At 39.2% G+C, this 15750-nt stretch overlaps 2 protein-coding genes across 2 annotated transcripts in view; one reads left to right on the top strand and one right to left on the bottom strand.

Annotated features, from left to right (window-relative positions):
- Window positions 1-8025: 8025 nt before the first annotated feature.
- LOC132548089 (uncharacterized) lies at window positions 8026-8649 on the bottom strand. Its single transcript, XM_060211912.1, has one exon. The coding sequence runs from the start codon at window positions 8647-8649 to the stop codon at window positions 8026-8028; it is 624 nt and encodes a 207-aa protein (XP_060067895.1).
- Window positions 8650-9676: 1027 nt separating this feature from the next.
- Window positions 9677-15750, top strand: part of LOC132548100 (uncharacterized) — a 52704-nt gene continuing 46630 nt past the window's right edge. Inside the window, exons 1-2 of the mRNA XM_060211925.1 lie at window positions 9677-9862; window positions 14910-14954. Of these exons, the coding sequence (XP_060067908.1) occupies window positions 9677-9862; window positions 14910-14954 (231 nt within the window). The remainder of the gene's footprint in view (window positions 9863-14909; window positions 14955-15750) is intronic.

The raw sequence follows: 15750 nt of genomic DNA, 5'->3' as shown, positions 1-15750 counted from the left end.
TGATGGGAAATTGATTAAAATAAACAACATAAACAATCATCGATTACAATCATATAAGTTTAGCGATGTAGTTATATAACTAGCTGTGTTCAATACTGAGAGAAAGTGAAAGCATTCTCTGTTGGGAGTAATATTTTCTTTTTTGCAACCAAGTTACTTAAATTACCTCATTTACGTATTATATTAATTAATACAAACAAGAGGCCCAAGGGGCCTTAACGATCACCTGAGGAATATATGTCAATAATCTGGGGATTTTAAAATGTTGCAAAAATGTAACAACACTTGTGCAGGACCGTGTGTGAAACATCTGTACCAAGTTTGAACATGATCCACCCAGTGGTTCTTGAGAGGAAGTCCAAAATGTCTTTGCCAAACAGAGGCCAGGGTTGCACATTTATATAAAGCAAATCATGTTTTCATTTACAAGTTGAAATATAGCTTAGTAGATACATGTATAGCTAAAGTATACAAAAAATCAGATCAATTTCAAGTCTATCCACAATCTTTTCCTTGCCTAATACAATAAGGCATCCAACTAAAAAAACTCACAAAAAACAATGTGAAAAAATCTTGTGGTACTTCTGAGACCGGAATATATATGTATCAAGGCTGAGAAATGTAGTGTTACCACAGGTATTGAACCATATTATACATGTAGCTCAGAACATAGAAGGTTCAGCGAGTAATAAGATCCGGGTTTGATGAAAGATCTGACTACACATTTTTTCTCGCCTATATGGTTGTCATAAACACGCGTCTTTATTAAAGATTAATATGTAACAAATATCAGAAGGGCTAATTTTGGACCAGTTTTTTATTCTCACAAACTTTGCAGTCCTTTCCCTAAAGATCATCTATATGAAGTTACACTTCTGGTTCAGGACAACAAGATTTGCTAAGATTTAACAAATTCTACCCCTTTCTGCTCCTTAAATATGCCCCCATTGATGCCATACCTTCTATTGTAAACTTAAAGAGGCTTACTTTACTTAATTTTACTCCTTTTTCACCCCCACCTGGGGCCCCTATTGCAGCCATTACGTTTTTTTCCCCAAAACTAATTGTGTCTTATTACACAGATACTTTGTGCTTAGTGTGGTTGTAACCCAAAAACATGGTCAATGCCATTAGAACCCATTTTCAAAAAAAAATCTAATTGACCCCTTTTTGCCCCCCATGAGGCCCCAGAACCCCTCAGACACTTTTTTTCAACTCAAAGTCACATGTTCTTCACTAGGGGACCCTATAAATTAAATTTGGTTGAAATCTGTCAACTTTGAATATTGACCCCTTTTTGGTGCCCCCTGTAGGGCCTGTTTATGACCCATTTTTTTTCTAATTCGCAAACTTTGTAGACCTTGCTCTAAGAATCATTAATTTTGAATTTTAGGAAAATCTTATACTTGATTCATAAGACGATTTTTAAAGATTTACCTAATTTTACCACTTTTTGCCCCCTCCTGTGGCCCATATTGGAGCCATACTCTTTTCTTTCGCAAACTTGATGCATCTTACTATAGGGATAATTTGTGCCAAGTTTGGTTGAAATCTATCCAGTGGTTCTTGAGAAGTCGAAAATGTGAAAGTTAATGACGTACGACGGACAACGACAGACGAATCATGATGGCAATTGGTCATCATGAGCCTTTAGTTCAGGTGACCTAAAAATATTATGCATAGTAATTTTTCATAAAATTTTGAATTCAATTTTGAAAAAAAAGTTGAAATTGTAACTAGTTATTGCATCAGGTGAGATTAAACGATCAATCAATTACATCTGATCATCGTCCTATCACCACCAACCAAGGGGATCAGCATTTTATAAAATAGGGCATTTGATGTGATTTTGGTTGGTTTACATTTTGATCACTCGTGCAGATAACGTTAGATTTGAATCAACTTGTCGCAACATTACTGCATTACACCTCAATCAGTAAAACTGCTGCATGTGCAAACACATGCTTAATGAGTCTAAATGTGGGCGCGTGGATGATACAGAAGTCACCTCGAACCTCCTGAGTCATCAGTTTGCACCAATTAATGGAAGGACCAGTTGTAACCCTACCTAGTAGTCTCCCTTGGATACTTCCTAATATGATGAGCTTTGAGCAGGGTTTTCATAATCAGAAGAGGACCTCAACTACGTCCATTACAGCGCCCTAGGCATGGGCCTCCGAGTCCCCAATATTCAATATGTACTATCGCTGGTGCACTTAAGTATTTGTGTTAAGTAAAATACGGGAGTGTTCCGAGTACATTTTGGCGCACATTTTGCACGTGCTATGTGCCGCGTATATTGCCCGTGGATCCTAAGCCCTACGATAGCATACATGCATTGTAGGAGAAATTTAGGGATTAATAGGGATTAATAGAGTACATTTCACAAACTTAGGTAATGTCAAAGTCAGTTGCGTAGTTTAGGGTAGAGTCTATTTTATTAGTAGGTGTGTCGTGTAGTGGTGTATGTGTTCACATTTGATATAAACATATTTCATTAGGATCAATGCACAAAATAGGATCGGGCACAAGATTTCAAATTTACATGAAGCCTTTGCCCAATAGAAATTTTACAATTTTATATATAATCAAGTTCAAATATTTGGATATGTACTTAGAGAGAGACGGGGGATATTTTATTTAGGTGAACATAAATAATCATGGATATTTATAGATTATCAATTGATTAAAACAATGCCAATAGTATAAGCTTACACTGTTCACTTTAGAAATCATCATTACTAATGTCCGTCACATTCTGTGTCGTGGCTTGCTTTCTCCGTTCGCTCCGTTGCCCTCTGAATTCACATTGAACCCCTCTACACTTTATTGAAATAAAAATTCTTGTCTCTTTGTTCGTCTCCACTTGTCAAGATTCATGTACATGTACATTTTTTTTCTAAAAAAATATATGAAATCAATTTTTCAACTTTCTATTTACCCTTTATGGAATTGAGTTATAAATCCTAGGATTTTTATCGGAGAATTTGACTTTTTTCTGAATATCTGCATGATACTGCCTGTAACCAGAGTCTCCCAAGTATAATTAACTTTAGTTCAACTTATATTTTCAATAAAAAGGTAACATATCAGCATTAACACCAATAAACAGTCGGTACATGTACACGAGACTAAATACCTATAGTTTTACTTAGCATCGGTCATAAAACAGTAGAGCATTTACTTACACCTCTGACAAGGTCGGTCTTTATCTTCTGAATGACAGTGCACACTCTCCCGCGAAAACGTTTTTTTCTTACCTATTGTCATTTTCTATGACGATTTTCATTCGTCAATGTGATCATGTGACTAAATTTTTCATACGCTTACCAGTGTCGCGCATTCACACTGTTGTAAAATAATTACCAAATAAAGTGCGTCAAAAATTCTGGTTTAAACCACCAAATTTACTTTTATGGCTTAAACGAAACTTAAAATTAATAAATAAAATGTATGTATACATGTATGTCACTTGTTCAAATGGCGTATTTTGGTGGTTCAATTCTTCTATTTGAACAGTTTTGTGTATGTTTATATATAATATGTTGTAGGATTAGCATACAGGGTGTCTAAGCTAACGTCACAGGGCACCGTGCACGTGATTTTCAAGTCTCTGAATACGAATCGCGCTTTGTGACATTCATGATATACGCGTCACAGAAGAAAATATAGAGTTGTATACTGTTGTGTATAAATATACATATTTTATAAAGTTTTATGAAGATAAAGGTTACTTTAAAACACCAGCGGTTCAGATCACTTAAACGTGATCTTTGAAGCCTCGTGAAACACGAAAACAGAAGATGTACAGCATTAATAATGGAAGATACACGATCCAATGGTACATTTGTGTAATACTAATTACATAGAACTTTTTTTCCATCTTCACGTCCCTAAGGAAAGTTTTTTTATTTGGGGTTCTAAATTTACATAAAGAGGTTAGATCATTTCTATAAAGTTAAATCAGGTGAGGTTCACATTGAACTGATATTGATATATTAAACAATATTAAATCAAAATAACACAATAATATCAGGGACGCCCTGCAACATATCACATATGATATCTAACAATATCAAAACAACACAATGATATCAGGGACGCCCGATCATACGTCACAGATGATATATCAAAATAACACATAATATCATAGACGCCCTATCATACGTCACAGATGAGATATCACAATATCAAAGTAACACATATATCAGGGACGCCCGATCATACGTCACAGATGAGGTATCACATATCTAACGTATCCGGGAATACATCTTAGTCCATCAGAAATGTATCACCTCCTAATCGACGCGAAACCCTACAGAGTCAAGCAAAACAGTCGCTCATGCGCACACGAAAAATACACAACATCACTACTGCACCATTGTCAACCTACCCAGTTTCTATTTGACAACAGTAAATACGTACACCCACTTGCGCCGACGCCCAGCAACAGAACGAATAGTTAGAGAGACCGAAAGTCAGAAGAGGCGTGACGTAAGCAGGTGTGGAAACGTATTAAGCATGCATTGCAAGTGCATTTGATAAAATGCTGAGCCTGAGACACACAACTGTCCTTTAATACAAAATCAGAGTTGGGTACAGTAGAGCCAAACAATGTACTGAATTGCATCGTACAGTTGTTTCGTCCTTCTCGAACTTATCAGTAATTTTTGGAGCCATATCTGGAAGCGACCGTGTAAAAATCCAAAGAACTGGAGGCAAAACATAAAGCGGAAATCCACTGTCCTCTTAATTCAAAATATTTCGTATTATTTCTAAATATCTGATAATTTTAGAACAAAGTCAAGTACACGTGTATATTCTGAACAGTGACAATATTCGAACAATGACTTGAAAATGGCACTACAAAATGGCAGCCTCCTTTGTCTTCCAGTCAAATATTACTTTTCTGTGTTGTGTGATCTTTCATTTGTGTCTATTTCAAATCACCTCGAACTTTCGCCATGGCACACAACATGAATGAAAAACTTCAAGCTGAGGACATTAACATCAATTTGAGTTCCATAACTATCACTTGACATTTTTTTCGGCTCAGTACTATCTTGTTTCATAACTTTAAAAAGTGGTTGTTTTGAAGAAAATCTGTTGCCTTATCCTTAAGATTTAATGCTGCAGACATTCACCCCGATTCGTTAAATCAAATGTAATAAATAGGTACGTATATACACCTGTGTTGTTTGTTCGTGCACAACATTATTTTGTGAAAAGTGACTGACGTCGGTTTGCGAAAGACGAGCATTTGAAAGAAACCAGAACTATGATGGCTTAAAATTCTGCAAAATAAAACCCTACATCTTTTGAATGTGGAATTGTGTTGGACCGTTTGGTCTTCAAAAACAAACAAACAAACAAATCTGTCGATCCTATAAAGATCGGTATACAATTTAGAAGAATTTTTTGTTATAAAACTCCAATATATATTTGTATATATAACAAACAAACAAAACAAAAACACCACCAATAAACATGTTCTTTTTGTCCCTTCTCTCTTTCACACACCATGTACTACAGGTTACCTACATTAGACTGTAGATCGAACAACTTGAAGGGTCAATAATAAACTGAAAAGAGAACAGCAATTTACTGTTTGTCGCGATCGATTTGTGTGCTTGTGTATACTGTGTATGCGTTTTAACCTAAACACAGGGACTGATGACAAACACACAAATTAAAAACAAGGGTAAATTGGTACTTTAGGACATTCTGTTAAGAATTTTGTGCTAGCATCAGGCAAAACTAAATTTGGTTTCAAAAGCATAATTCTATTAGCCAAAGATCCATCTTCAAAGGTAACTCATACTCATATATATAAGGGAGGCAACTCATTTAATGTGTTATATCTCTTTAGAGAGCTTCGCTCGGGGACGGCCGTTAATGTCTACATGCAGTGTCGCATCGCATAGATAGGAAGGGCACTCTTTAAATGAACATACATACGTAGCTGTTGATAGGACGTTAAAAACAACAAACCAAATACCGACATTTCAACAGAACTCAAAAACAATGAAATAAGGAAAAAATATGACCAAAAGAAAGATTGACAAGGATACTGCTTAAAAAGAACAAACAGAATGAGACCAGACGGTCCGGAAGGGTAAGCGTCTTCTGTTTCATCGAGAGCGGTCGCCATGTAAATCTTGGTTAATCAAACTAAGTAGTGTGACTTTCTCGAATTTGAACATTTAGATAAATGGCGCAACCATCAGACATACCAACAAGAACCAAACACGCTCAGATTGAAATAGTTGCAAGCTAACAAGCCATTTTCACATAAGATCATCATTATGACCATGCAACACCCTCAGGATTTTCATGAAATAGTTATGACGTTGTCCATTTTCCATATTGTTGGCTGTCCTGCACTATATGCACATAAAGGGTAGGTTTGAGTTCAAGATAAACCTCATTGGAGTAGGATTGGTCAAGGTCATGGTCACAAAAGCAGCGCAAACGTAGGGAATGAAGTTAAAAAACAAAGCACTATTAATGACGCCAAAACGTTTACCTGTCTAGAAAATGGATAAGTACAACAGACTCTTGGTAACAAGTAAAGTCTCCTGGTGAGTGGTACAGATTTCCGGCATAAACCAGTAAAATCTCCCGGTGACTGGTACGGATTACCGGCAGTAACTGGTACACTCTCCCGGTGACTGGTACAGACTCCCGGCAGTAACTGGGAAAGTCTGCCGGTGACTGGTACAGGCTTCAGCCAGTGGCAGGTACAGACTCCCGGTTACTGGTACAGATTCTCGGTGACTGATACAGACTCCTCGTGACTGGTACAGATTCCCGGCAGTAACTAGTACAGTCTCCCATGACTGGTATATACTCCTCGTGGCCGGTACAGTCTCCTAGTGACCGGTACAGACTCCTAGTGACTGGTACAGCCTCCCGGCAGTGACAGGTACAGACTCCCAGCAGTAACTGGTACAGTCTCCCATGACTGGTACATACTTCTCATGGTCGGCACAGGCTCTCGGTGGCCGGTACATACACCTCGTGACTGGTACAGACTCCTATTGACTGGTACAGACTCTCGGTGACTGATACAGACTTCTCGTGACAGGTAAGGACTCCCGGTTACTGGTACAGACTCTCGGTGACCGTTACAGATTCTCGGTGACTGGTACAGACACCCCGTGACTGGTACAGATTCCCGGCAGTGACAGGTACATACTCCTCGTGACCGGTAAAAGCTCTCGGTGACTGGTACAGACACGTCGTGACCGGTAGAGACTTTCGGTGACTGGTACAGATTCCCGGTGAAAGGAACAGAATCTCGGTGACTGATACAGACTCCTCCTGACCGGTACAGACTCTCGATGGCAGATATAGACTCATTGTGACAGATACATACTCCTCGTGGCCGGTAAAAGCTTTCGGTGACCGGTACAGACACGTCGTGACTGGTACAGACTCCTAGTGACTGATACAGACACCTCGTGACTGGTACAGATTCCCGGCAGTAACTTGTACAGTCTTCCGTGACCGGTACAGACTCTCGGTGACTGGTACAGACTCCTCATGACTGGTACAGACTCTCGGTGACTGGTACAGACTCCTCATGACTGGTACAGACTCTCGGTGACTGGTACAGACACGTCGTGACTGGTACAGACTCCTAGTGACTGATACAGACACCTCGTGACTGGTACAGATTCCCGGCAGTAACTTGTACAGTCTCCCGTGACCGGTACAGACTCCCGGTGACCAGTACAGACTCTTGGTGACTGGTACAGACTCCTCATGACTGGTACAGACTCTCGGTGACCGGTACAGACTCTCGGTGACTGGTACAGACTCCTCATGACCGGTACAGACTCTCGGTGACCGGTACAGACTCTCGGTGACTGGTACAGACTCTCGGTGACTGGTACAAACTCCTCATGACCGGTACAGACTCTCGGTGACCGGTATAGACTCTCGGTGACCGGTACAGACTCTCGGTGACTGGTACAGACTCCTCATAACTGGTACAGACTCTCGGTGACTGGTACAGACTCCTCATGACTGGTACAGACTCCTCATGACCGGTACAGACTCTCGGTGACCGGTACAGACTCTCGGTGACCGGTACAGACTCTCGGTGACTGGTACAGACTCCTCATGACTGGTACAGACTCTCGGTGACCGGTACAGACTCTCGGTGACTGGTACAGACTCCTCATGACCGGTACAGACTCTCGGTGACCGGTACAGACTCTCGGTGACTGGTACAGACTCCTCATAACTGGTACAGACTCTCGGTGACTGGTACAAACTCCTCATGACCGGTACAGACTCTCGGTGACCGGTATAGACTCTCGGTGACCGGTACAGACTCTCGGTGACTGGTACAGACTCCTCATGACTGGTACAGACTCTCGGTGACTGGTACAGACTCCTCATGACTGGTACAGACTCCTCATGACCGGTACAGACTCTCGGTGACCGGTACAGACTCTCGGTGACTGGTACAGACTCCTCATGACTGGTACAGACTCTCGGTGACTGGTACAGACTCCTTATGACTGGTACAGACTCCTCATGACCGGTACAGACTCTCGGTGACCGGTACAGACTCTCGGTGACTGGTACAGACTCCTCATGACTGGTACAGACTCTTGGTGACTGGTACAGACTCCTCATGATTGGTACAGACTCTCGGTGACCGGTACAGACTCCTCATGACTGGTACAGACTCTCGGTGACTGGTACAGATTCCTCATGACCGGTACAGACTCTCGGTGACCGGTATAGACTCTCGGTGACCGGTACAGACTCCTCATGACCGGTACAGGCTCTCGGTGACTGGTACAGACTCCTCATGACTGGTACAGACTCTCGGTGACTGGTACAGACTCCTTATGACTGGTACAGACTCCTCATGACCGGTACAGACTCTCGGTAACCGGTACAGACTCTCGGTGACCGGTACAGACTCTCGGTGACTGGTACGAAGTTTGGTTGCTGTACCACTATTTTTTTAAGAATTACGAAAAAGATTTTAAATGTGGTCTGACATTAGTTATAACATTTAAGATGCTGGTTTCGTCCATCTAGGACTCAGTAGTGATTCTAAGGGTCTATACAGTGAAACCTAAGAGACGACAAGGGATAATCAAAACTAATCGAAAGAAATGTGAAATTTAGATTGCAAGGCCACTAAATTCATATTAAATAAATTTCGTGATTGTCAAACACCAGCTTTAGACTCAATTTCTTAAGTGGAAATTTCAAGATGTCTCGAATGTTTTCTTATCAAACTTAACTTGCCCAGTGTGTTATCTTTGAAGAAAGTGTCGTTATTCAATGAAAAAAGATTGTTTATTTATCAGTCCGGATAATCTGTCCGATGTTCTAAAGTTAGTTTATGCCAGCAGGTGCCCGTTCCATCACCGTAATTATTTCATTTTTTAAATTATTTTTTAAACGCTTTGCTAATGCAAAAAATAAAGAAATGAAAATTAAACCTTTTACATATATCGTTACAGCAGCAGACGTTTAAAGACATTCCGTATCATAGCAAAGTTGAATAAGGGGAGCTAATCCCGTGTGGCTTATTAGTATTTACTACTCAGCTGATCGAGATCTCGTGCTAATATCAGCCGTAGTAAGGGTAAGCTTTAGCCGAAAAAACATCAGTCGGTACGAAAGTGTTCCCCATGTCGGAGGCATGGAGATCTATAGAGCCTTGTCGGATTTTATCTCGCCCTCTGTCGAGGGCTCTGAGAACATCCTCTCATTTGCAAAAGGGGACAGGTTTGAAATATTTGACTGTCACAAGACGGGGACAGAATGGTGGGGCGCTCGTGCATTGAGCAGCGACACTGTCGGATACGTACCATCAAAATACATGGAGGTTAGTACTAAAGTACGGATACTTTCCGGGAAGTCAGACGAAAGGAGATGATTTAAATTAATTTATTTCTCTAAATTATGTATTACAAAGCATTGGAAGGTGGTCAGGTTCCATGCTGTCATATTTCGGTCCACAACAAGAGATTTAGGTAAACATTAGGACCTGATCGGATCACAGATTTTATCTGATCTTTCAGAACACAAATGGGCAACTCATATCAAAGCGTTATTTGGATGATAATTCATCAAAGTCTTATACAGTACTCTTGTAGTTTTAAGATTAAGTAGAACGAGTTATTTATTATTCATGATGCTTGTCAATTGAAAGTCGGATATTATCAGTAGTCCTCTTAATTACAGACAAAATCTAGCCATTTCACTGTATAAGTGAGGCGACAGTTTCTGATGTTGACTGGTGTGAAATGGTATTTGAATGTTATAATATGTTTTGTGAACAAGGACTGTGGTCTAAATATGGTTAGAATGCACTTTAAATGTACTTTTAAACTGTACTTGTATGCAGTCAGCCTTCCAACAACCCAGTTTCCTTAATTAGATATAATAAAATTGTACGCCGTCTGATAGCTTGAGTATAGCTCGTTGATATTTTTTCATGAAATATATATGTATATGATATGTCAAAAGAATATCGTCACTGTTGCTAGGTTTTGAACTGATTCATGATCCGTAGCAATCAATTTCATTATGTATGTTTGCTCGTGTCAATTTTTTTTATCAATTTATTTTAAATTGATTTATAGACCAGCTGAAGCAGTGTGTACACAATATTCCCATAGAGTTCTATATCGGGACATTACTTACCACAAAAAAGGAAGTTTGTTGTTTTTGATAAGCTTAAAAAAAATTCCAAATCAAATTTGAGGTAGTATTCACAACCGTGGTAAAATATCAACATAACGTAATTGAATCCATATCTGCAATTTTGAATAAATGTGTTTATGGGTGATTTTTCAGAGTTTTTAGAATTTAAAGAGAGAGAGAAGATAATTGCCCTTACCCGTGATAATCAAAAAAGTGTTGTGTCCAGTTATTTTAAAATGATGTTACATTGTAAACAATTAAAATTGGGTTAATAATCAGCTAGCTTAGTACAAGACCAAATATATCACAGATAAGGAGGTTTTTAACTTTACAGAAACTCCGTGATTCATCTTTATTTTAATACACTGGAAATTTTTCATAACCCCCCCCCAAGAAAATGTTCAATTTTGCTCCTTAATAGGTACAATGTGAAAAGAAAAGACTATATATCATTTGTCCTGGGACCCTTACTGTTGAAGCTTATTATCATATACATGGATGTAATGATATCCTCCAGCTGTTAATTCAGTATATATAACGACAGAGAAATTATGTACATTTATTACTGGTAATTGTTTGTCGCGGTAATTAGTGGCACTAATGGTACATATCACTCATAATATTTGATGTTAAATAAATTTCTTATTTTTTCTTCTCTCTTTATGAAATTGTGAATGCTTTCAAAAAATGCAAAATGGCACAGGATTGCAATAACTATTTTCTATTGAAGTGATCTCTGCTGTTAAGTACAATTTATAAACGATACAATTTTTCACAATTTCTCTATGTTGAATACAGTTTGTACAATATATATAACCTTAAGTTAGGTATTGTTGTGTCGAGGTGAAACCACTTGATCCATACAAAATAGGTTTTGTTTAAAGTGTCAGTGGCTGGTTTAACTGATAATGCTTAAGGATATGTATGTTCCTTCCTGACTTTAGAGGAATTTTTTCGGCAGAGGTTAAAGGATTCACAGGACCTTTAGCAAACATTTGTTAGAATTAAAGATAAACAATGTCGGCCAAGGTAAATAAGAAAGACATTGGTTTACCAGAAGAGGCAATGTACCTTTTGGTATTTAAGATGAGGGAGGAAAGCAGTCTACCTCAGCTACTAAATAATTCATTGCACACAGATCAAGATGCATACTCAAGATCACAGGGACTTGGCACAGATTTCCGACCACACAGTCTGTATATATTCATGGATCATGGGGTTGGGAATTGTACCCAATTCCTGTGCCTGAGTCTAACTTAATTACCTAGTATCCAGAAAATATCTTAAAATTTTAATTAGGAACAATTTTTAGATACTCACACACTTTATAGTTTGTTAAAGATAATTAGGTGAAATGGAATATGGGTAATATGTGTGATTATCATTGCCAAGGTTATTAGATAGATATGATGGAGATGCTGAGAGATCTGGTAGGGACCGCTGGCTATATTCTGTAGGCCCCATCCCCTGGGACTACTAACTCGCCAAAAGGATTACCATAACTCCTGATACGGTGAGATACCTAGCTCTCTTTGAAATACAGTGCTCCACATACTTTAGAATTGGGGTGTATATGTGATGGATTTTTATGGCTCTAGAACTCCTGGGATCCCATTTTAGTATGAGAATCCTAGAGAACTGGTAGTTGTTGACCAATTGTTTTGGAGATTAAACTATTATGACCCAAGGCAACTGTTTACACTCTGTATAATCTGATATGGAGGCCAGTTACATCAGATGAAAAGGCATTCTACGTTGGCCCTTAACCCCAGCCTTGGATTCAGACAGTAACATCAGAAATGTTGCCCCCTTATTCCTGGAAATATATACTATGAAATGTATATGCCCTACCCCTGGGGACTAAACATACAGTACTATCTGATACAGGAACTGTGAGATGTTTACCCCTACCCCTGGGGACTATACCTACAGTAATATCTGATACAGAGACTGTTAGATGTTTACCCCTACCCCTGGGGACTATACCTACAGTAATATCTGATACAGAGACTGTGAGATGTTTATCCCTACCCCTGGGGACTATACCTACAGTAATATCTGATACAGAGACTGTGAGATGTTTATCCCTACCCCTGGGGACTATACCTACAGTAATATCTGATACAGAGACTGTGAGATGTTTACCCCACCCCTGGGGACTATACCTACAGTAATATCTGATACAGAGACTGTGAGATGTTTATCCCTACCCCTTGGGGACTATACCTACAGTAATATCTGATACAGAGACTGTGAGATGTTTACCCCTACCCCTGGGGACTATACCTACAGTAATATCTGATACAGAGACTGTGAGATGTTTACCCCTACCCCTGAGGACTATACGTACAATAATATCTGATACAGAGATTGTGAGATGTTTACCCCTACCCCTGGGGACTATACCTACAGTAATATCTGATACAGAGACTGTGAGCTGTTTACCCCTACCCCTGGGGACTATACCTACAGTAATATCTGATACAGAGACTGTTTGGTGTTTACCCCTACCCCTGGGGACTATACCTACAGTAATATCTGATACAGAGACTGTGAGATGTTTACCCCTACCCCTGGGGACTATACCTACAGTAATATCTGATACAGAGACTGTGAGATGTCTATTCTCTACCCCTGGGGACTATACCTACAGCAATATCTGATACAGAGACTGTAAGATGTTTACCCCTACCCCTGGGGACTATACCTACAGTAATATCTGATACAGAGACTGTGAGATGTCTACTCTCTACCCCTGGGGACTATACCTACAGTAATATCTGATACAGAGACTGTTAGATGTTTACACCTACCCCTTGGAACGATACCTAAAGTAATTTCTGATACAGGGACTGTGAGATGTATACTCTCTACCCCTGGGGACTATACCTACAGTAATATCTGATACAGAGCTTGTAAGATGTCTACTCTCTACCCCTGGGGACTATACCTACAGCAATATCTGATACAGAGACTGTAAGATGTTTACCCCTACCCCTGGGGACTATACCTACAGTAATATCTGATACAGAGACTGTGAGATGTCTACTCTCTACCCCTGGGGACTATACCTACAGTAATATCTGATACAGAGACTGTTAGATGTTTACCCCTACCCCTGGGAACTATACCTACTGTAATTTATGATACAGGGACTGTGAGATGTATACTCTCTACCCCTGGGGACTATACCTACAGTAATATCTGATACAGAGACTGTGAGATGTTTACCCCTACCCCTGGGGACTATACCTACAGTAATATCTGATACAGAGACTGTGAGATGTCTACTCTCTACCCCTGGGGACTATACCTACAGTAATATCTGATACAGAGACTGTGAGATGTCTATTCTCTACCCCTGGGGACTATACCTACAGCAATATCTGATACAGAGACTGTGAGATGTCTATTCTCTACCCCTGGGGACTATACCTACAGTAATATCTGATACAGAGACTGTAAGATGTTTACCCCTACCCCTGGGGACTATACCTACAGCAACATCTGATACAGAGACTGTGAGATGTCTATTCTCTACCCCTGGGGACTATACCTACAGTAATATCTGATACAGAGACTGTGAGCTGTTTACCCCTACCCCTGGGGACTATACCTACAGTAATATCTGATACAGAGACTGTAAGATGTCTACTCTCTACCCCTGGGGACTATACCTACAGTAATGTCTGATACAGAGACTGTGAGATGTTTACACCATACCCCTGGGGACTATACCTACAGTAATATCTGATACAGAGACTGTGAGATGTTTACCCCTACCCCTGGGGACTATACCTACAGTAATATCTGATACAGAGACTGTGAGATGTTTACACCATACCCCTGGGAATTAGACCTACAGTAATATCTGATACAGAGACTGTGAGATGTTTACCCCTACCCCTGGGGACTATACCTACAGTAATATCTGATACAGAGACTGTGAGATGTTTACACCATACCCCTGGGAATTATACCTACAGTAATATCTGATACAGAATTTTTTAACAACTGGGACCAGAAGTCAGTTTCGTATAAATTATAATCCAGATTATCCCCCACACTGATCTAGATAATAACTCGGTCTAGATCATCACTTGCACCAGATCATCTCATCCTAAATTTAAGCCTGGACTAAATAAAGAGCCTATTGACATTGTAAACATTGTATCAGAGACTTACTGTTGTTTGATTTTGTTTATAAGATCCTGTTTACATTTCAGTATGAGGAGAGGAAGATTGGACGTTTATTACCAGAGAATTATGAGGTAAATTTTTTCACTTTTTTGATTTTTCCATCATTATAAAAAAATGTATTATGTGTATAATCGTTGGCTTTCAATAGATGTGGAAGATTTTGTTGAAATTTTATAACAGAACCTAATGTGATGAAATCTGTACCAATAACCTATATGATTTAGTTCCATACTTATGTAAATATAAGTTTGCCTGATTGTTGTAAGGTGTTGTTTTCTGTCTGTAATTAAATTGTGATATTTGAAGACTGTATAGCATCGTACTTTTAGGTATAGAAGAGGTTGTACATTTAGAAATTAATTTATTACCTATGTTGGCTGTATTACCAACTTAAGACATGAACAGAGATTTTCTGTTCGCTTTCAAAAAGAAACAGGAGCTCCCACTTTGAAGTAGTGATCCGTAAAACAACCACAGCCATATGTTCATGTTCGAGATCCTGTTATAGGAAAGTGCATTAGGCAGGAAGCCTCTTAAGCGGGACATGTGTTCCAGGCAGGTACATACTGCCTCTACATGTGGCCATGTACTTCATACTATGGCTGGAGGTGAACATCCAATATTTAATGATAAAATGCTTTCTTACGGAAGAAATTAAATATCACTGACACAAAAACAGCATGCTCTTAGTATTTTTCAAGGTACATGAACAGTGTTAGTACTTCTAGGGGTTGCAATATGTTGATTGAAGAAAATGGGAAAAGGATGATTATGTTAAAAGAGATTTTTAAAAATTGTAATTAAAGCTGATAAATTATGAAACATATTGGCTTTACTATTCCCAAAAAGTGAAACACTTTACATCTT

Source organism: Ylistrum balloti, unplaced genomic scaffold (genome assembly GCF_031769215.1).
Source record: "Ylistrum balloti isolate Yb309-2 unplaced genomic scaffold, AGI_CSIRO_Ybal_v1 Utg370000, whole genome shotgun sequence".
In the NCBI taxonomy this organism is placed as follows: Eukaryota; Metazoa; Mollusca; class Bivalvia; order Pectinida; family Pectinidae; genus Ylistrum; species Ylistrum balloti.
The sequence above is the reverse complement of the archived record's forward strand: the minus strand, read 5'-3'. Positions and strand labels throughout refer to the sequence as shown.

Bases quoted from the DNA above. Each gene is read 5' to 3' on its own strand.
- LOC132548089 (XM_060211912.1), bottom strand. From the start codon at position 8,649: ATGAGGAGTCTGTACCAGTCACCAAGAGTCTGTACCAGTCATGAGGAG.